The sequence below is a fragment of the Natator depressus genome, chromosome 2 (assembly GCF_965152275.1).
Source record: "Natator depressus isolate rNatDep1 chromosome 2, rNatDep2.hap1, whole genome shotgun sequence".
NCBI classification, from domain to species: Eukaryota; Metazoa; Chordata; order Testudines; family Cheloniidae; genus Natator; species Natator depressus.
In genome coordinates this window covers 71981640-72003486 of record NC_134235.1, presented here as the reverse complement: position 1 = coordinate 72003486, position 21847 = coordinate 71981640, and the positions used below count along the sequence as shown (strand labels likewise).

Below are 21847 nucleotides of genomic sequence, written 5' to 3'. Positions count from 1 at the left end.
TAAAATTCATAAGGAACTGTAGATATTAAAACTTCCATTTATATTACGTTAAATACAGAAAGAGAGAGAGACTTGCATGTTCATTCTTCAAAAAGGAATTTAACAGGAAAAATGCAGAGCACAGTCATTTCTATAGCCATTGTCTCTCTCACAGTATCTGTACTATGATCACTGAGAAAAATTCCCAGATTCAAGAACATAAGATACTCATGCTGATGGTGATTCAAGCAACCTGACTGGCAAATATACATGGTATTAATTTCTCCTAATTAGAAATGCATCACTCATTGCAAAATAATCCATGAAGTGAGGGTTTCCTTCACCTTACTGAAGCAGTAATGTCCAAAGAGCAGGACACCTCCTGGGGCTTAATAACCAGCTAGGATTAATGGCCCAGGGTATTGCAAAGGATGATCCACTTCTCCTAGCTAGTCATGAGTCCCCCACTCTCCCTCAAATCAACAATGCATAACTTTAAATAACAATTGCAACAACTGCAGAGGTCACCTTCTACAGATCAATAGGTTCAACACCTACCTTCCAGAAATCCTGTTGGCAGGTCTCCAGGATCATGCTGACAAACGCCATGATTCGGACTACGATCGTGCATTTGCTGTAATTATACTCTTCTCTTTCTTGTGGGCTGAACATATTGCCTTTTGACCCAATGTCAAAGCACCGCTCTGCTGCAGATATATCATGCAAGACAATAGTTTCAAGGAAGAACTCCACAGCTCTCAGGAATGAAGACCTCATCTTTGTACCTAGAAAGAATTACACCAAATCTAAATATATAGTGACCCCATAAATCTAAAAATTCTCTTTGTGCTGAGCATAAAATGTAAGACTAACATAATGCAATGACAATGAAAATATGGGGGGGGGAGAAAAGTCAAAATCTTTCCCCACCAGTGAAAGAACGAGATTTTTTTCTTCAAACCATATTTCAATTATATTGTTAGTATTAAGTTTTGGACATGAGGGATAGGTTTTCAGACAACTATGCATTCTTAATGGATGTGTGTATTAGGTATCTGCATACATGTCAAATCTAAGTCCACATCTTTGAAAATCTGGCCCTCTAATATCTGCATTTAGTAAGAACCTTATTGTACACTTTAATGAAGCTAGGTATCTTGCCCTGACACACACACAGACCAGTATTTTACAAATGGTTATCTAATTCCACCATTGCATTTTACTACTATGGAAACATGCTGTTCAGAAATGTATGAATAAATTTTAAAAAAATTTATTGGATGCAGACCCAATGGCCTAACGGCCACACAAGGTATTGGTATTCATGTCATCAGAATACAAGTACTGAGCTCCCTTGGTTCGGTGGGGCTGAAGCATGAGGAAAGCAACAAACTCAAATGACTGGGCAGGCAGTGGAGAGGGAAGGAGGCACCTCACTTTGATAATTGGTAATCGTCTTTAAGTAAGTGAAGGAGAGTGGTGATGGACTTTAGAAGGAATCATGCACAGATCTTCTCATTGGAGGTAGGGTTGCTGCACTGCAGGGCCTTTGAAGTTGGGACACAGTTAAACAACGTGAGGGGAAAATAAATCCATGAGGAAAAGAAATTTAAATTAGTGTTTTTATAATTGCAATGAAACATTTCTATAAACACAAAGTAAATAAGGTATTATACTAGCCCACTATTACAAAAAAAATCCATGTGGCAAGGCAATTGTTGCTGAAACTGATTGTGAACCTGTAAATCAAATCTATTCTTGAAACAAGTGTTAAGCCCAAGCTAGGAACCCCTCAGAGTGAGTTTATAACATGGATAATACTGACCCAGCTGCTGCCAGGATTTACCTACCTAGTATTTCGTATGGTTTGATCATTCCCTGCTCAATGAATGTATTGTAGCAGTCCAGAGCTGCTAAAAACATATCCATCCATTGCACAACTGCTCGCAAACTAAAGGGCTCCTGCACGTCACACAGTGTTGGCTGAGAAAGGATTCCAGAGAGATTGTCACCATCATTACCTCCCCCTTCAAATTTGTTGATGAGGAAAGAGATTCCTTGTTTTTTTAGAACATCACTTAGCCACAAAGATGGGGATTGGTTTCCTGATAAAGAAGCATACAGAAATCAATGTTCTTTAGGTAAATACACAGCTGGCATTCAGCAAGGTATTATGGACACGGATCAACACTCAAAAACCTATTCCATTAGTTGCTCTTATTTTCTGGAAGAGGAAACAGCCAATACAGCGGTCAGATTCCCTTGGCCACGCTGCATATGTCAACTGCAAGGAAGAGGGTGGATTAGGAACCACTCCTCTGGCTCTGCATTAGCTGAGGATCCCCTCACAGCTAGCTACAATAGTTTTCCTGCACCTAAAGGTGGTCTCTCCAGGTCAGAGTTGAGGCACACTGGCTGGAGGAAGTTTGCATGGTAAAAAAAAAAAAAATGCTGTTTTTATACTGAATGAAATACTTGCAGCTACTTGCACAGAAAATGAGAGCAGAAATGCACAATTATGTGAAGCAGGAGACTAGAGGTATATGTGACCACGGTACCTGGTAATAAAGGAACAAACTCAAAGAAGAGCTCCATGGATTTATGCCGGCACTCTGTCTGGGGTCGCCCACATTGCACCAAGAGCCACATGACAAGGTCCAACAGACACACTGACTTAGCATTTGGAAATCCTCTGCACAAAAATAAGGAATACAAATCAACAATCTTTACTGATATTTGCCCAAAGGCTTTTCTTTGTTTCAAGGAAAAGCCACAACAGCATCATGTTAATGAAGCTATACTGTTCTATTTGCAAAGATAAATATCCAATGAAGAATTATGGATGCTCTTTCCATTACCTCAGGGGTGGCCAACCTGAGCCAAGGGGCATTTCAGGAGAAAGTTTTCACACACAAGGGGATGCAGTTACGCATTAATGGAAGTCCACACCCACCACCCTAAATTTTTACAAGAGCCATATGTAACGAACTAAGATGTAGTATTTGGAAAGGCAAAATCTCAAACAACTAACCTTGGTATCCGCCGTTTTTCTGCCTTATTTAGAGAAGATGCTTTGTGCTTAATTATGCGCTTTAGATGATCAATGGCATCACAACATTGTTGAACTGTACCTGTTAACAAAGAAAAGGGAAGTGCTCATCTATGAATAAATGCTAATAGTTGGACCCAGTTAAAGAATGGAAAATTCCTGACCCAATAATTTCCTTTCTGCTAGCTGAGTCTCTCAAAATTCTATTATGTCTGGCATGCTCCCCTCCACTCTGGAGTTTCTGGAGATGGTTTAAAGTTACAGCACGTCTCAGGCTGGACATGCTCCCTTCTCCCACTTGCTGCCAGATAAGTCATTTCAAAGCTGCAGAAAATTCATGGAAAGCAAATTAACAACAGTAACCTCAATGTCAACTCGATAACTATTTATAGCAGACAAACAGCCTACGTGCTGATGATCTAGATGAAAAACTTACCCTCAACAGTGACGCCATCCAGGGTGGGTAGAACTGTGGGAGATGCTGCTAGCAGAAACAAAATTACTGTATAAGAAATTTTCCATTCTGCAGCCCAGCTTCTCCCACAATTCTGTTACATCTGAGAAGCAGTGAGCAGAAGTAGGGAGGAAAAAGATAAACAGAATGAGATAGGAAGGGAATCCCCCTTATTGAAAGTTGCCCAACAGGCAATACTATTATTGGGCCACCACCTGCTGCACTTTCATCCAGGAAGCAGCTTCTGCAGACAAAAGAAAGTCCACTTTATATAGTGTCTGATCAGGTGTTGGCCAAAAGACCAGATAGCTGCACTCCATATCTCTGAAGTGGAAGCCCTTGCCCATTTGGACCACAAGGCTGTCCTGATCTCGTGAAGCGTGCCTCGATTCCTTCCAGAACAGGGATGCCAGATGACTTGTAGGCTTCAACAATGCACAGTCTGATCCATCTGGCAATATATAGCTTGGAAACTCAGAGTCCTTGGTCACTTCGGGTGGCTTCTGTACACTTGAGGCAAATCTTCAGGGCTCTTCTGACGTCTAAGGTGTGCCACAGTTTTTCAGGAGGGCACTAATTTAAGTTGTTGACTTTGTGTCTACTGAGCCAGCCTGCCTTCTAGTTCATCTCTCCTTCACATGGATTGCTTTTAGGAAGGGAGAAAGCATTCTGCTTGTCTCATTACTTCCATCACTTCTGTGTGTAGCACTGGGCTTCTTGTCCCTCCCAGGTTGTTTCTGTATGTGATTGTGGTAGTGTTCTCTGATTGAACCAGAAAGTGAATCCCCTCTAGGGGGCTCTGGAACCTTTGTAGGGCGAGTTTGACCAGTCTGAGCTCCAGGAGACTGATGCAGTGGTCACTTTCCCCTGGGCTCCAGATTCCTTGTGTGGTTTTGGGTCCCAAATGTGTTTCCCAACCCTTCACATTGATATTGGTTGCAAGAATCAGAGGGTATGGAAGGCACATGGGGGAGGGCCTTTGCAGACACTCCCTGAGGCTGTCCACTATGTTAGGAAACAGAGCACCTGATCTATCATGCACCCCAGGGAGTAGTCTCACTCTTTCATGAGGAAGACCTGGAGAATTTGGATGTATGACCTTGCCCTTGGAGTGATCCCTGTGCATGAGATCAAGACGACAGGTAGCTGAAGACACTGAGCTACAGCTGGCCTTTTGCACTCTCATAGTAGTCTCTGGAAACTGAATATAGGGGAAAAACCTCCTTAGGCAATGAATGTACTTTATTACACTACATTTCAGACCTTTAAGTGCATGTTTTCACGTTTATTTTCTTGTAACCCATTCTAACTTTATTCCTTTTACCTAGCATCACTTATGTCCTATTGTTAATAAATGTGTCTTATTTTTACTATAAACCAATTCAATGCTGTGTTTAAAAGGAAGGTTGTACTCACGTCAGTTAAGTTAATAAGCTATGATGTGCTTTTGAGTCTTTAGAGGAACAGACCCGAACATTTCTCTGAAGTGTCCAGGAGAGGGGCTGGGCATCACAGAGCACATAGTTTTGGGAAAATCTGGGACTGGGAGTATGTTGGGGTCACCTTGCTGGTTGTAACCCAGGTTGGTGGAAACCACAGTGGGGCTGTAGACAGTCTGCTGGGGTCAGAGCTGCTGAACCAAGGCTGTCTAGTATACAGACATTCAGGTTGTGACCTGCATGCTGGTATATACGCTTGTTGTGAGCATCCCAGGCTGGGAGCTACAGCAGGAAAGCAATATGAGGCAATCCAGAATTATAGAGCAACCACTCACTGGTCTGGACTGCCCCCGACACCCATCACACCTTCCTCTGTTATTCTGAGAAGAGCAGGAACAAAAGGAGTGTCTCTGCCTGAAAGCAGGTTTGTATCCCTTCTGAGAGCACCCAGTGGAAGGAGAAGGGATTACTTAGATTTTACAGCATTTTCTGCTGCTATCTTACATAACTTTTCTCCAAAGAAGAGAGATCTTGTGATAACTGGAATATTCACCTTCAGCTGAGCCTGAGAAAGCTGCCTTACACTGGATCCTTCTGGACTTAGACCAGCGCTCACACGGTTGCTCTGTCTAAAATGGGGCAGAGGAGCTCAGCCTGGAGACACTCCAGTGGAGCTTCAGGTGGCTGTGACTATCACGCTGCTCAGACCCTGAACCAAAAAGGAAGAGAGGAGGCTTGGAAGAAGAGAAAACTACTAGTCACTGCCCAAAATGGCTGAATAACTAATAAACTGAAAGGACAGGAGTAAAATGAACCACCACTTGACTGCTGATGCAGAGGCAGAAGATCTGGCCGCAAGCAGGGGAAAGGGACGCGGCCAGCATGAGCAGTGCTGAGAGTTCAAACCACCTATAGAAACTGCAGAGTGAAGGAAAGCAGCCCAGACATAACAGAATTGTGGGAGACTCCAGGCTGCAGAAATGTGTATTTCTATTATGGGATTTCCATGAGGATTATATGCAGGATCATGCCTACTAATAATCGGGCTTTGCATTTCTATGATAATTTGCTCAAGGTCACAGAGCAAGCCTGTGAAACAGCTGGGAGTCATAGAAATCATAGAAACGTAGGACTGGAAGTGATCTCAAGAGGTCATCTAGTCCACATGCACACAATCACAGGATTAAGTATACGTAGGCCATTCCTGCAGCTGTTTATCTAATCTGTTTTTAAAAACCTCGAAGGATGGAGATTCCACAACCTCCCAAGGTAACCTGCTCCAGTGCTCAACTATCCTCACAGTTTGAAAGCCTCCCCTAATATCCAACTTAAATCTCCCTTGCTGCAAACTAAGCTGATCACATTTGTAATAAGTAGGACAAGAAGTATACATATGTGAAGACTTATGCCCCCCACTCTTCTCTTCTCTAGATTAAACATTACCCTCAGGAGGAATTCTGCACCTAAAAATTCCATGCACAATATTTTAAAATTCTGCAAAATTCTTTATATTTTATTTTGTCAAAACAACATAATATAATCACATCAGTTTCAATCAGTCTGGTAATTTATTCAAAATACCTGTCAGCAACTGTGTATGTAACAATACAGACAACAAAAACGATTACCCCAGGAGTAGAGAGTTAAAGAAACCCCTACAACAACCCAGTTGCTGTTTCTCTGTCCCCTGCCCTCCCAGACCCCAGCCACCTGCACACATACCCCTGAGCTTCAGGGCCAGACACCTATACCCTCTCCCTCCAGACCTCAGCTGTGCCTCCCCCCAACCAGCCCAGACACCCACACTCCCAGAGCCCAACCACAGGGCCCCCCGCAAGCCCAGACATTCGCACCCCCTTCCCTCCCAAAGCCCAAGGATGCAAAGGGAGAAACAGCCTAATACTGGGTCCTGGGCTTGTACAGAGTTTCCTGCATGCCACCTGCTTACTTCAGGATGTGCTGGGAAAAGACCATTACTTTTCCGTAACTGGTATTCTTCGAGATGTGTTGCTCATGTCTATTCCACAATAGGTATGCATGATTGCCATGTGCACCAGTGCCGGAAGTTTTTCCCCTAGCAGTACCCGCAGGGGGGAGCACCCCCCCCCACGACCCCTTGAGCAGCACCTGTCTGGCGCAGTATAAGGGGGTTGCACTCCCCCCCCTCAGTTTCTTCTTGCCAGACCACTCCGACAGAGGGGAAGAAGGGTGGAATGTGGAATAGACATGAGCAACACATCTCAAAGAACACTAGTTACAGAAAAGGTAAATGTCCTTTCTTCAAGTGATTGCCCATGTGTATTCCACAATAGGCCATTCCAAGCTATATCTGTTGGAGGTGGGTAGGAGTTCACAAGTTCTCGGGAGGGAGTACCACCCTGCCAAACCCGGCATCATCCCTGGCCTGGGAGACGATCGCATAGTGCGAGGTGAACGCGTGCACCGAAGACCACGTGGCGGCCCTACAAATGTCCTGGATGGGGACGTGGGCCACAAAGGCAGCGGAAGAGGCTTGCACCCGAGTCGAATTTGCCCTCACAATGGGCAGCAGGGGAACCCACGCCAGCTCATAACAGGAACAGATGCACAAAGTAATCTGGTTAGAAAGCTACTGAGTGGAAATCGGCTGACCCTTCGCACGCTCAGCTGAGGCAATGAACAGTTGCGAAGACTTTCTGAACGGCTTGGTCCACTCGAGGTAGAAAGTCTGAGCTCACCTCACGTCGACCATGTTCCTCACTAGTCGTGTGCGGCCTGGGGCAGAGAACTGGCAGAAAAATGTCCTGACCCATGTGGTAGGTGGAGACCACCTTCAGGAGGAACGCGGCATGTTGGCGGAGCTGGACCTTGTTGTCAGGGTTCCCTCCCCACTCTGAACTCTAGGGTACAGATGTGGGGACCTGCATGAAAGACCCCCTAAGCTTATTTCCACTAGCTTAGGTTAAAAACTTCACCAAAGGCACAAATTCCTTTTGTCCTTGGACGGTATGCTGCCACCACCAAGTGATTTAAACAAACATTCAGGGAGGGCCACTTGGAGCCCTATCTCCCTCAAAATATCCTCCCAAGCCCTTACACCCCCTTTCCTGGGAAGGCTGGAGAATAATATCCTAACCAATTGGTTACAAAGTGAGCACAGACCCAACCCCTTGGGTCTATAGGACACTGAAAAAAAAAAATCAATCAGGTTCTTAAAAGAAGAATTTTATTTAAAGAAAAGGTGAAAGAATTACCTCTGTAAAATCAGGATGGAAGATAACTTTACAGGGTAACAAAAGATTAACAGAGGAGCTCCCTCTAGGCTTAGTTTCAAAGTTACAAAAAACAGGAATAAACCTCCCTCTAGCAAAGGGAAAATTCACAAGCTAAAAACAAAAAGATAATCTAACGCGCCTTGCCTTATTTACTTACTCTTTTTGCAATACTGAGACTCATTTTAGGATGATTTTAGGAGAAGGAGTTTTCTGACCTGATGCTTCTCTGCTTTCCCAGAGAACACACATACAAAGAGCACAAACAAAGCCTTCCTTCACCCCCCAGATTTGAAAGTATCTTCTTTCCCCATTGGTCCCTTTGGTCAGGTGCCAACCAGGTTATTTGAGCTTCTTAACCGCTTACAGGTAAGGAAGAATTCTAGGCTACCCTTAGCAGTATGGTTATGACACTTGTCCTTATGAAAAACCGTATATGGCGGTTCAGAAGTTAGGACCCTGAGCTCCGAGACCCGCCTGGCCGACATGATAGCTACCAGAAAGGTCACCTTCCACGAGAGGCGAGACCAGGAACAGGTGGCAAGTGGTTCAAACGGGGCCCCCGTGAGACGAGCCAGCACCAGGTTTAGGTCCGACTGGAACCAGGGGCTTGGAATATGGCTAGAGACGGTCCAAACCCTTAAGGAACGGGCTGGTCATAGCATGGGAAAACACTATGTGCCCTTGCATCGGGGGATGAAAGGCCGACATGGCTGCCAAGCGTACCCTGACTGACGAGGGGGCCAGTCCCTGGGCCCTCAGGTGGAGGAGGTAATCAAGGATAAACTGGATCAGGGCAGTCGTCGGGAAAACACCCTGGCCTGCCGCCCACCTCAAAAACCGAGACCACTTCGCCACATAGGAGCTACGAGTGGAGGGCCATCTACTTTCGAGGAGGACGCAATGAACCTGTTCCGAGCATGTCCTTTCCTCACCACCTAGCCACTGAGTAGTCACGCCGTGAGGCGAAGCATTACTAGCTTGAGATGGAGGAGGCAGCCCTTGTCCTGAGAGAGCAGGTCCGAGTGGAGCGGCAACTGCCATGGCGGAGCTACCACCAGCCCCGAGAGGGTCCTGTACCAGTGCTGCCTGGGCCACGCCAGGGCAACGAGGAGGACCCTGGCTTTGTCCGTCTTTATTTTCTCCAGGGTCCTGCTGATCAGAGGGAACGGGGGAAAGGCATAGAGAAGCTGGCCTGACCAGGACAGGGTAAAGGCATCAGAGATAGCGCCCCTCCCTAGGCCCCCTCGGAGCAGAACCGGGGGCATCGTCAATTCTGCCGGGTTGCAAATAGGTCCATCTGGGGAGTACCCCACCTTCGGAAGAGCTGGTGAGCCACTTCTGGGTGTAGAGACCACTTGTGCTGAGAGGAAAAATCCCTGCTCAAGCGATCCGCCCTCACATTCCAGCCACCCGGCAGGTGGAAGGCTTTTAGGTAGATGTTGTGGGCTACACAGAAGTCCCACAGACTGAGAGCTTCGTGGCAGCGGATCGGGCCCTGTCTTGCCTGTTGATATAGAACATCGAGGCCGTGTTGTCCATGAGGACCCTGACTACCTTACCCTCCAGGTGCAAGCGGAAAGCCATACACGCCAGTTGCACCACCCTGAGTTCCTTGACATTTATATAAAGGGGTAGGTCTTGTAGAGACCACAGGCCTTGGTTTTGAAAGTTCTCCACGTGGGCCCCCCAACCCAGGTCCGACGCATCAGACACCAGCTCCAACAACAGGGCCTTGCCCCTGAACAGGAACCCTTGGAGCATGTTGTTTGGGGTGGTCCACCACCACAGGGAGGTGATCACCGAGTTCGGCATGGTGAGGACTTTGTCCATTCTGTCCATGGCCTGGGAGAACTGCGATGCCAGCCAGAGCTGGAGGGGCCTCATTCTGAGTCTGGCGTGACGGACCGCATATGTGCACGCAGACACGTGACCCAGCAGTTGCAGGCAAGCCCTGGCTGTCATCACCAGGAACCTTGTGACCGAGTCGATGAGCCCTTTCAGGGTCTCGAACCTGTCTGGTGGGAGAGAGGCCCTGGCCGACGTTGCGTCCAGTAGCACCCCAATAAACTCTATGCGTTGTACCGGGACTAACATGGACTTGCCGTTGTTTATCAACAGGCCCAGGGCAGTACATGTGGACAGGAGGAGCACCACATGATCCCTCACCTGTGATCGGAAGGTGCCTTTGACTAGCCAGTCATCCAGATATGGGAATATTTGGACCCCCTGGCATCTGAGGTAGGCCGCTACTACCACCATACACTTTGTGAAGACCCTGGGGGCAGTGGACAGACCAAACAGTAGGACCGTGAATTGGTAGTGACTCTGTCCCACCACGAAACAGAGGAAGTGTCTGTGCCCCTTGAATATGTGGATGTGGAAGTATGCTTCCTGTAGATTGAGGGCAGCGTACCAGTCCCCAGGATCCAGGGAGGGGATGATGGAGGCCAGGGAAATCATGCGGAACTTGAATTTCACCATGTAGTGGTTCAGGCCTCACAGGTCCATGATGGGCCGGAGCCCGAGCCCCTTTTGGCCTTCGGGATAAGGAAATACCAGGAGCAATACCCCTTGCCCAGGAACTCCTTGGGCACCGTCTCTATAGCTCCTAGGTCCAGGAGCCACCCCACCTCCTGCTTGAGCAGAGCCTCGTGAGAGGGGTCCCCCAGGATGGACGGGGGCGGAGGGCAGTTGGGCGGAGAGGAGGTAAACTGAAGGGTGTAACCTCGGGAGATGGTGTTGAGGACCCATCAGTCCGAGGTGAGCCGTGACCATTCCAGGAGGAAAGCACACAACCAATTGGAGAAAGGGAGCTTTATTGGGGGTAGGTCCCTGCTGAGAACTGGCGGGGTACCCCGAGCGTCCCGTCAAAAAAGACTTTTGCCCGCCTGCTTGACCTCAGAAGACCCAGGCTGGGGGGGCAGGCCGGGATTGTCGTTGCAGGCACTTTCTATAGTCCTGCTTCTTTTTGTGGGCGGCCTCGTACTTCGGGAGGGCAGCCTGGGCGGGAGCCTGCTGCAGCCTGAACTTGGGTTTTGCTGGAGGAGGGACATAGAGGCCCAAGATCTGGAGAGTCAGGCGGGAGTCTTTCATGCCATGCAGCCTTGTGTCTGTTTCCTCAGCAAACAGAGCCTTCTAGTCAAAGGGGAGATCCTGCACTGATGACTGCACTTCACTAGAGAGCCCAGACAGCAAAAGCCATGACACTCATCTCATGGACACCACTGAGGCCATGGACTGTGCGGCCGTGTCCACTGCATCCGAAGCAGCCTGCAGGGATGCCTTTGCGGCCGCCGCCCTTCCTCCGTGAGCGCCTTAAGCTCCTTATCGCACTCCCGGAGGCAGTCCTTCAAACTGAGGGAGGGATTCCCAGATCCTGATGGTTTGCTACTCATTTGTCGTAGCTGAAAGCTTGACGACAAATAAACTTTTCTCCTGAAAGTATTCAGGCTCCGAGAGTCTTTGTTCTTGGGGGTCGGGGCTGGTTGCCCAACTCGACCACCAAGGAGTTGGGTGCCGGGTGGGTATACAAATACTGGTGTCCCTTCGTGGGTACAAAGTACTTGCGCACTGCCTTTTTAGAGATGGGAGCCATTGAGGCTGGTGTTTGCCACAGGGAATTTGAAATTCTTGCCACCGTTTCATGGAGCAGCAAGGCCACCCTGCCTGGTGCTGAAGGGGACAGCACATTGAACAGGGAGTCTGAGGGCTCTTCCATCTCCTCAGCCTGGAGGTGGAGGCTCTCTGCCACACTTTTTAGGAGGTCTTGGTGGGTCCGGTAGTCCTCCAGCGGGATGGAGGGGGGCAGGGCCACAATCAGTTCCTCCGGACAGGGCAAGGCCAGTGCGGTGCTTTGGGTGTCGTCCGGCACCAAAGGATCCACTACCTGGTCGGACTCCGGCACAATACCAAGGACAGGTCCCACCGACCTTTTTTCTGGTGGTCTAAAGATGGATGCCGACGGTGCTTCCGAGGCCCCAGCCACCGAGTGAGCCCTCACCAGGGGCTGCGCTGGAGGCAACGGTGCCCACTGGTACCACTGGGCTGGCCACGACGCTTAGTGCCATTGCGCTTGCTGAGGCACCGGCGGGGCCTGTAGACAGGCGGCTGTGAGGGGAGGCTGGGCTGGCATATGATCCACTGCTGCCTCTGAACCAGGAGTATCGGTGGTGCAGGGATCTATGCTAGCCACAGGACCATGATCTCGACACGGAGGAGCGGCACCGACGGTAGTAGCTGCTCCGTGAACGGCCTCGACGGGCGGACCTGCGTCAGCAAGACGCCGGTGATCGACGCCCGGGGCTACAGTGCCTTGGCAGAGACTTGGAATGGGAGTCCAAGCGGGACCAGCATCAACAATCATGCCATGACCGACTGCGGTATCTCCTGCGAGACGAGGACCATTGGCAATGTCCACCGTGGTCCCGTCAATATTCGATTCGCGAAGACAAGCGGTCCCAGGAGTCCCAGTTGGACAGCACCCATCCGGACAGTTGGGCCAGCGTCAAGGGCGATCCACATGGACTGAGCCCTGAACGGTCACGGGGCGGTGAGCAGTGTCAGGAACGTTCCCTCGACCAAGACCGGTACCAGGCCGGTGATGACTGCGGTGATCCCAGTGGCGACTTGCCTCTGGAGCGTGGGGCCGACATCACCTCCACCTAGCAGCTGAACGAGGAGGATGTCGCGGCTTCCGGGGAGCCCCCCAGATAAGCATCGCCCAGAGCCAGCCTCACCCCGTCCCGTACCACAACCCCCTCCCACACCCAAAAAACTCTGCTGCTGCTGCTGGGGAGGGAGGCACGGAGCCAGGTAGGGAGCCTGCCAGCCCCGCCAAACTGCTCTCCCGCCCCTCCCAGCACCAGGGGGGTCCTGGGGTGCCACCCATGCCCACTCAGCACCAGCGAGAGTCCTGTGCCACGTGCCACCGCCCACAACCCCCCAGCACCAGCAGGGGTCCCGAGCTGTGTGCTGCCATCTGCACTCCCACAAGCAGCCGGACTGCCCTCCCCAGCACCCGTGGGGCCCCCGAGCAGTCCCCCCCAAAGTTTTATTCACTGGTATTTTTAGTAAAAGTCATAGACAGGTGACGGGCCGTGAAAATTTTGTTTACTGCCAGTGACCTGTCCGTGACTTTTACTAAAAATACCTGTGACTAAAACGTAGCCTTAACTATAACCACCAGATCATTTTCTGCAGTACTGCCACCTAGCTTGTTATTCTCCATTTTATATTTGTATATTTTATATTTCCTCCCTAAGTTTAGTACTTTGTACTTTTTTTTTAATTAAATTTCATTTTACTGATTTCAGACCAATTCTCCAATTTGTCAAGTTTGGTTTGAATTCCAATCCTGTCCTCCAAAGTGCTTGCAACCCTTCCCAACTAAGTGTCATCCATAAATTTTAAAAGCGTACTCTATACTCCATCATCCAAGTCGCTAATGACAGTGTTGAATAGTACCAGACCCAAGACATAACACTACAGGATTCCACTTGATAGGTCCTTCCAGTATGACAGCAAACCATTGATAACTACTACTAGTATGTTCTCTCAACCAGTTGTGTAACCCCCTTACAGTTATTTCATCTAGGCCACATTTTCTTAGTTTACACATGAGTATCTCATATAGGACAGTGACAAAAGCCTTACTGAAGTCCAGATATATTACATCTACTATAAAACCCCCAGTCACTACATATCCTAACTCCCAGGCCTCTGCCACAAAATCATCTTTCCTACCCCCTGTATATATCATTTAGAGATAAATTTCTTTGGCATATATGACTAACTCACACAGAGAAGGAGCTCATTCTTTTCCATATGAATGCTCCCGTGGCCACTCCCAGTAAAATATCACATCCAAAATATTTTTCTTTGAAAGAAATAAAGAAAGATTTGTAAACAAGGTTTTGGTTTTACATTTTAACCATTATTAGTTGACAAAGGGCTATTGGAAAAAAGGCAAGTAAATATAATAATATAGGTTATTATTTAATATTGGGGAAGAGGTCATGAATTCTTCACACAACTCCCATTCCCAGAACCAAATGGGGGAGCATAAGAGGGCTAGTGGCTGAGGGTACTGCTAAGTAGGTGGAGCCCTCTCCATCAATGCAGAAAAATACGTTTTTTGAGCCCTATATTTGTTACAAAATAGCCTTTAAACTCTAAAAACCATTGGGCTCCATTTTTACTTTGTGTAACTGTGGGACCAGGATACTTAGGTCAGAAGCATCACTCAGTTTTTTGAAGTTTTGCTGTAAAACATCTGTAAAACTCTGATTTATTTTACATACAGATATAAAAATCCCACACATTTAAGAAATTGGCACAGAAATGCCAGTAAATCAGAAACCCAATTTAATGAGGAGCCCTGAGAATGGAAAATAATTGATCCTCTGGTAAGAAGGGAATTGCACGGTAGTTTACCTACAACTTCAATGTCATGGCTTGGCTTAGTTAAGATTGTTTCATTAGCCATCTAAAAGGATGAAAGACCGGATGGTTTATTCATTCCATTTCACAATAAATCAGTTTCAACTCACCTAGTGACTTCTCATCTGTATGGGTCAAGGCCAGACTTTCCAAATACACAACCAATGCTTCAAACACAAATTGCTCTACGAGAGAATTTTCTTCCCTATAAAATGAGGAATAGAGTAAATATGCTAAAAAGCATGCATAGGAGTAACAATAGGCAAGTGAATATGAAACTCAAATATGAAATTTAGAAATAAGTTAAACAACACATTTCAAATTAACAAAGAAATACCCTATGCTTCTTAACACAGACTGCAAAAGTATTTTAGACCATTATCAGCAAAAGAGAAAATTACCTAGCCATCATTAAAAGTGGTACTTTTTTTTTTTTTTTTTTTTTTTAATAAAAACACTTATTCTTATCTGGCTTTGGGACGAAAATTCGCCACCTCAGCCTCACTGCTCTCCACCCCACATAGAACCCAAATATTTAGGCTCTCTGTGGGTAAAGTCAATTTCCCTCACAGTATATAGTCTTAAGAGGTTTATTGATAAAGCTTCTTTACATATTAATAGTCAGCATCAACCAACCTCAGTGTAAGTGGATAAAAACCTGGGTTCTCTTCTCAAAATGTCTCTCTCCTCTAGTATATTAACATTGCTTATTTTAGTCTAGCTTAGCTACCGTTCAAGTTTTCAGCTCACCTAAATTCTCTATAGATGTTGTTAAAAGCAAGCGCAGCTCCCAGCCTCTTCAAAGCATTAGGGTGAAGAGCAAGGCTGTACAGTCGCTTGAAGAGTGACTTGGTGTTCACTGGACTTTTCTCCTGCTGTTGCGGCGTTGTCTGCTTAATGGACCATTTCATAAATTCTCTAACACACTGACCACAGAAGTCTCTCAAAGAGCTGTCAACAGGATCCACTATCCCATCCTGAAATTAAGGGCAGACTGTTTCATTACAAGAAGTAGAAGCTTCAAGGCTAACATTGCTGTGGTTTTCTACTTCATACAAAAGCAGGTTTCTCCCTCCCCAATATAGGCCTACTTTCACTTTAGTGCCCAGATGAAAGGAGTCAACACCTGCAATATGTGAGAGAGAATAATGTAATATATAAAGTGAAGAACTGGACAGAATAAATGTCTGGGGAAAAAACTCCAACAATCTTCCAGGGTAAAGGGAAAAAACCTATGCCATTTGTTAGACTCTGTCTTATATTAAGGTTTATTTTTTTATTAAGAAGTGCTCAGATTCTAAGTTAACAGGAATCTGATAAGAACCTAGAAAAATTAGATTAGACAGTCAGAACTAGGTTCTAAACTTGGTGCTATCAGAGGCTTGCTGTATCATTTTGGGCAAGTTAACTTCCAAGCCTCGGTCTTCCCATCTATAAGAAGAGGACAATATTTATCATAGCCATCTCATAGGGGAGGTGAGATCTATTCAATTAATATTTGTGAAGGGCTTTGAGAACCTCAGCTATAAGTGCTAAATATCATGTATTATTCCAGTGGACAAACATAAGAATAAGCATAAAGAAAAAATAATTCACAGTATAAATGGCTCAAAAAAAAAAAAGTTTGCGCGGGGGGGGGGGGAATTTGTGCATGTGAGTAAGCTTTTAGATTAAAAGTAAAATTCCCTACTGAAGTCATCCAGACACAATACCATTTGCTCAGTAAAAACTGACTTCCTGCATTAACACAGTACTTCACAGATCATCTACAAAGGGAAGGGATGTTGGTCCCCTTTTTTTAATCTTTACAATATATAAAGGCAGCTGGAATTTTGTTTGTTTGGGGGCGAAAATAACTAAGTTTTTTTTCTGCTTGTAGTTTCTATTTGAAATTCAGAGTCTTGTCTACTCATTTTCCCCCGGAAGTTTATGAACAACTGGAGAACTAATACAATGACATCACAGTATTAATGAAGTGTATCTTAAGAGCCGAGTGGAAAAAGGATATTTAACCAGACTATTTCTGGGTAGTATTTTTGTTTAATACCTATTTCAGCTGAATACCAAAGAAATGGGAGAAAGTTCTTTTGGTTAAAAATTCCATTCACCTGACCACTGTGATAACCTTAATTGATGAGTATGGTGCAAAAAGTAGTTAAACTTTTGCCTGAATAGCAGCTGCAGAAAACTTTCAAACAGGCTATACAAAATGGTATTTTAGTACTTTCTTGTACACGCTGATCACAAAAAGGATAGCTAGGATCTTTCCAAGATTAACAATATGCTTGCTAATTTTTAAGATACTTGACTTATTTAGAGATTGTCAAGTGAAAAAAAAAAGATGAAGGATTCACAGGAGTGAAAAGCCCAACATAAAAGTAAATAATAATGAATAAAGATGGCCTGTGGAGGAAAGTAATAAATTGGATTTCTTCTTTACATGAGAGGAAGGTTTGTAAAATGTGTATATTTGTTGTTAGAGTTCCTTTAGCAGATCATACTTTACTTTTTAAAAGACGTCACACACGAATAATAAACAAAACAAAACAAAACAACAACAACAACAAAAAGAGAAACCAACTTCCTACCAGAATAGCTTCCAGCAATGCTACTGTGTCCTGACTTTCAAATTTTTTGTTGTTGGTGAACCAGTGAATCAATTCAATGACTAGAAGCTCATACAACTGCCTTGTTACCTGAAGAGATGAAAACCACCACCCAATAGGTTAAAATATATATTTATAATTCTAGCTTGTTTTCATGTGACAATGAAAAAAAAATTATTTATTTATTTTTTAAAAAAGGAGGAGTCCGTAAAGTGAATGAGTGAAAAGCCAATAACTTCATAATTATAGGTCCACATATCCAAAAGCAAGGATTAAAAGCAGCATTTGACTTGGAATCATCTAGACTCTGTTCTCCCTTTTCAGGTCCTCAAAGCCAAGAGCTCACCAAGCTCACTCTCATTCACATCGTACATCACAACCGCAACCTTCTGGTTGACACTGGTGCATACAACCAGACTTTGAAAGGAAGGCAGGTAGGTAGAGCAGTATATTTGGTTTTTAAACCATACTCAGTTTGGGGGTTTTTTTAGCATCTTTTTACCCTTACTATTTAATATGTTGTTGGATTTTAACACTTACTTGAAGGTAAATTACCACCAAATATTGACATCTTGACAGAAAAGAGCATTTAAAGAACTTAAATGTGCCAAATTCAACTTTGATGTAATTAATGTATTTAATGTATTTCCTTCAAGGTTGAATTTAGCCCAATGTCTGCAAAGAGGGTTTTACTTCAATTGGTGTAGTCATTTCCTACATATTTTTCAAAATGCAAAGTCTATTTGATCTCAGTCTCACACAGACTGAGGACGCCATATGGGCCCCATGCACACTAACTTCAGACTTGCACTGCTGTAATTGGGCACATCACCACTGACTTCAGTGGAGCTGTACCCATACTTACACCAGCAAATAGTTAGACTTGATGTCTAAATCTTTTTATTTTGGTGCACTGGAAGAGAAACTCAGCTGGTGGGTCTTAAGACATAATTCCTTTATAGGATGAAACATTTCAGAATTTGAAAAACCTTATATGTTCAGTTATTTTAAACTGTGTGAGACTCAGCTTCCCATCTGTAAAATGAGGATGATAATACCTTCCTACAAGGGATGGGAGGGTTAATATGCTTTGAGATCTTTGTCTGGAAGGTGTTATAGAAGCACACAGAATTATGTACATCATCATCTCCAGATACCAAATATCACAAATTGTGCCTCATGTATTTTTTCTCTGGAGCATGGCAGCTGTACATTAACTGTGTATTTGGAATGATTAATTCCCCCCTCCCAAAATTAACTTATTTTGCTATAGAAATCAAGAACTCATACTTTGGAAAACTCTTGGAATGAATCAGAGAAGACTGTTCTTTAAATGATACTCTTGTGAATTAACCTGGATTGAAGTCCATCACTGGACTTTTCTAGGAGGCTTTTGTCTTCCACTTTGGAAGCTTGGGGGATAAGGATCTCAGTACACAAAAAGTATTTATTTAAAAAAAAAAGGCAGCAGCATGTGCCATAATATTTTATATCATGTAATAAATGTATTACAAAATTTTGATGTTTTTAACCAAGCTATAAAGGAATTTTCTAAGATATAACAGTACAAAGTGTGAGTTTCAGTAGGAGGCACAAACAAATAAATGTATTTACCTGGTCTACATCGCAGGCAAGCCGAAGCAGTACAGGAAATATTCGTTTATACAGCTGATACATGGGTGGGGAACCTGGATGTCCATCTGGCATTTGAGATGCCTTCCCCAACATGTACATAACTATGCTATGCAAGAGCTCACATGCTGCAACCTGCAATAAAAGTTTGATCAGCCTTTTTTGTTATGTACCAGTTACTCATACAAGAAAGGAATGGGGGCGGGGGAAATTCTTATCACTAATGAATGTTAATGAACTGGTTTTGATCTATACTGTATCCTCATCCTAGCAACAAATATTGCACTAAGAAGTACTTCAATACTGTGCTCACAAAGTAATTCAGATACTAATACAGTTTTTCATAGCAAGTTATTGCCTCCCATTTCATTGTGCACAACTGGGGTTTTTGTTTGTTTTTTATGTTTTTGTAAAAGATACGCTCTAGGAATTATTTTGGGGAAGTTCTATGGCCTGTGTGTTATACAGCAGGTCAGGCTAAATTGTCACAATGGTCCCTTCTGGCCATGGAATCTATGACCTGGAGAAAACACATGATTGAAAACCATTCATAGCCTTTCATTGCTAGACCACTACTGGCCTAGTCTTTCTTTGGAAACCATGATCCCAACCCAGCAAAGAACTTAAGCATGTCCTTAAATACTTTCCTGCACTAGTGCCAATGGATAAGGAAAATACAAGCTTGCTTACTATGCCAGGGAAGGAGGCCACATAACACAAAAAAAAGCTCTCTAAACCCTCATTTTCACTACAAGTCTAACCATGGAAGCACATGGCTGTACAGTACAGTTCAAAGGATCTATGTTCTATAACTTTTTAGTTTATAGCGTGGAGAGCAACATGATTATAGAGGTGCATCAAGGAACCATGTTACAGTCTAGGATTTAGTCAAAAACAGAACAGTCTTCAGAAAGGAAGTAGATCTTTTACAAGCATTAGCTGACAATTATTTAATAATGAAAACAAACACAAAAATGGCAATACTTTAGTTTGCCTGTCGCTAGCAGATAGAGCTAATTCAGTCACACGAGGCAAGAACAAATCCAGGTAGATGACTGGCTTCATGTCTGCAAAGGGTACAGCAAAGCTCAGGCGCTTCTCAGTGTCCCAGGACACAAATTTCTTCATCATCTCTTCTGCAGAAGCAGCTAATGTATTAGGAAGAGAGCAAAACAAAAATAAGCTTTATGCTATGCAACTAACCAGATAATAAAAATCAAAACACAAGTCATAAAGCACTGAGATTTTCAGGCATTTTGATAGAGTTGTTTGACTAACCCCGCCAACTTCAAACAAGGGGTGCATCAAAGTACCTAGCTAATCAAGGTACTCGTCAGAATAATGGTGGTCTCACTTTCACAGAAAAACGGCTTCACTGTCACTTGGAGAAAGAGTAATTGCTGTCAACTTGTCACAAGACAGCATTACTATCCAACTCCAACAGAGGTAATTTCAGAGTAGTTTATAAATTTGGAACATATTGGAACATGCTTGTTTCAGAACACTTCTCTCAAAAGTCCAATATGGATTTTTTTTGGTCTGCTACTGTTACAAGCAACACTCAGAGATGGGATTCTACAAATTGGATCCAGGCAGGGAGACCCTTGGAAATGCACAGAAACTCACTAATTTCAAACAGGACTCAGTGTGAGTATAGGGTCTAAACAAGTGGATCCAGTTACAAGATATGACCCTAAAATGTCTAAAATTAAAAGAGAAAATTATAGTTAACCTGGGGAGTGGAAGGGGTAAATGGGAAGCGGCAAAAACTGAGTCCGACTTCACTTTGTACAGTCAGTTTCAGACTTTTCCATTAATAGTCATCAAAGGGACCAATCCCGTGTATAAAGTGAAGTATATGTGTAAGGCTTTGCATGATTGGGAGCTAAGTGACCTTTTCGGGTATGTCTACACTGCAAGCTGAGAGGTGTAATTCCCAGCTCAAATAGACAAAAAATGCACTAGCTCTGCTCAAGCTAATGTATTAAAAATAGCAACATGGCCATGGTGGCTTGAGCTAGCCACCAAGTACAACCCTGACTGAGGTCCTAGATACATACTCAGGTGGCTAGCCCAAGCCACCACCTGTACTGCCGCAACCACGCTGCTATTTTTAGCATGCTAGCTTGAGCAGAGATAGTGCATGTATGTCTACTCAAGCTGGTAATGGCACTCCCAGCTGCAGTGCAGACACACACTTATCATTCCATAATAGGTTTTACTTTCTTCTTGTGAACTGGAAAGCTTAACAAAATAGAACCAGCCTACTAAAATAGTGTTTTATTTGGTAAGGTCACCTTATTTCATAAAAGGATAACATTTATGAACCTGCACTTAAAGTCAGTTGTAAATGAGAGAGAGCATAAAAGTGTTTAATATTTTTCGACACTCACCTGTAACTAAATTTCGATTGATCTGCCCTCCCAAAGATCCAAGAAGCCGAACCACTCTAGTTCTTACAGCTTCCAAGGACAGGTCTTCTTCCTGGATAATTCAGAACTTCATTAGAAAAGTGAAGAGACAGCGGGGCTGCACATGCATGTGTGTAACTTTACAAACGTAAGTGGATACAGGATTAGGGTCTTAATTAGTAAATTCCTGTCCACAAAGTTAAAACAGTTGGGGGCGGGGGGAGGAATTCTTGCCTCAGTAAGAGACAGAAGCACTGGAAAACATTTTTATCTGGCTCCATATGCAGTTCCTCTCCCTATTTAGATTGATTCTGAAGGCATCAAAACAGTCACCATATTTTGTGACACTTCAGTGGCAATTTCTGCAGGAAAGGTAAAATAATTTTGTGGCACATTTGTCTCTGTTCTGCACAGGAATATCACATGACTACAGAATACAATGTTGGGTGCAGAATTTCACAAAATCAAAACACTTAAGGTAAAGATTTTTTTAAAAATAGGGGCTTAAAGTAAGGCTCCTAAATCCATATTTAGGCATATGCTTGATTTTCAGAAGTGCTGAGTATCCAGCAGCCAACAATGATG

General features: G+C 44.5%; 1 protein-coding gene across 1 annotated transcript in view; it reads right to left on the bottom strand.

Annotated features, from left to right (window-relative positions):
- Positions 1-21847, bottom strand: part of PRKDC (protein kinase, DNA-activated, catalytic subunit) — a 161058-nt gene that overhangs the window by 102733 nt on the left and 36478 nt on the right. Inside the window, exons 23-32 of the mRNA XM_074944407.1 lie at positions 21245-21335; positions 19836-19999; positions 18834-18986; positions 17202-17309; positions 15364-15590; positions 14724-14818; positions 3011-3110; positions 2538-2671; positions 1830-2084; positions 538-764 (exon numbers count right to left, since the gene is read on the bottom strand). Coding sequence (XP_074800508.1) covers positions 538-764; positions 1830-2084; positions 2538-2671; positions 3011-3110; positions 14724-14818; positions 15364-15590; positions 17202-17309; positions 18834-18986; positions 19836-19999; positions 21245-21335 — 1554 coding nt within the window. The remainder of the gene's footprint in view (positions 1-537; positions 765-1829; positions 2085-2537; positions 2672-3010; positions 3111-14723; positions 14819-15363; positions 15591-17201; positions 17310-18833; positions 18987-19835; positions 20000-21244; positions 21336-21847) is intronic.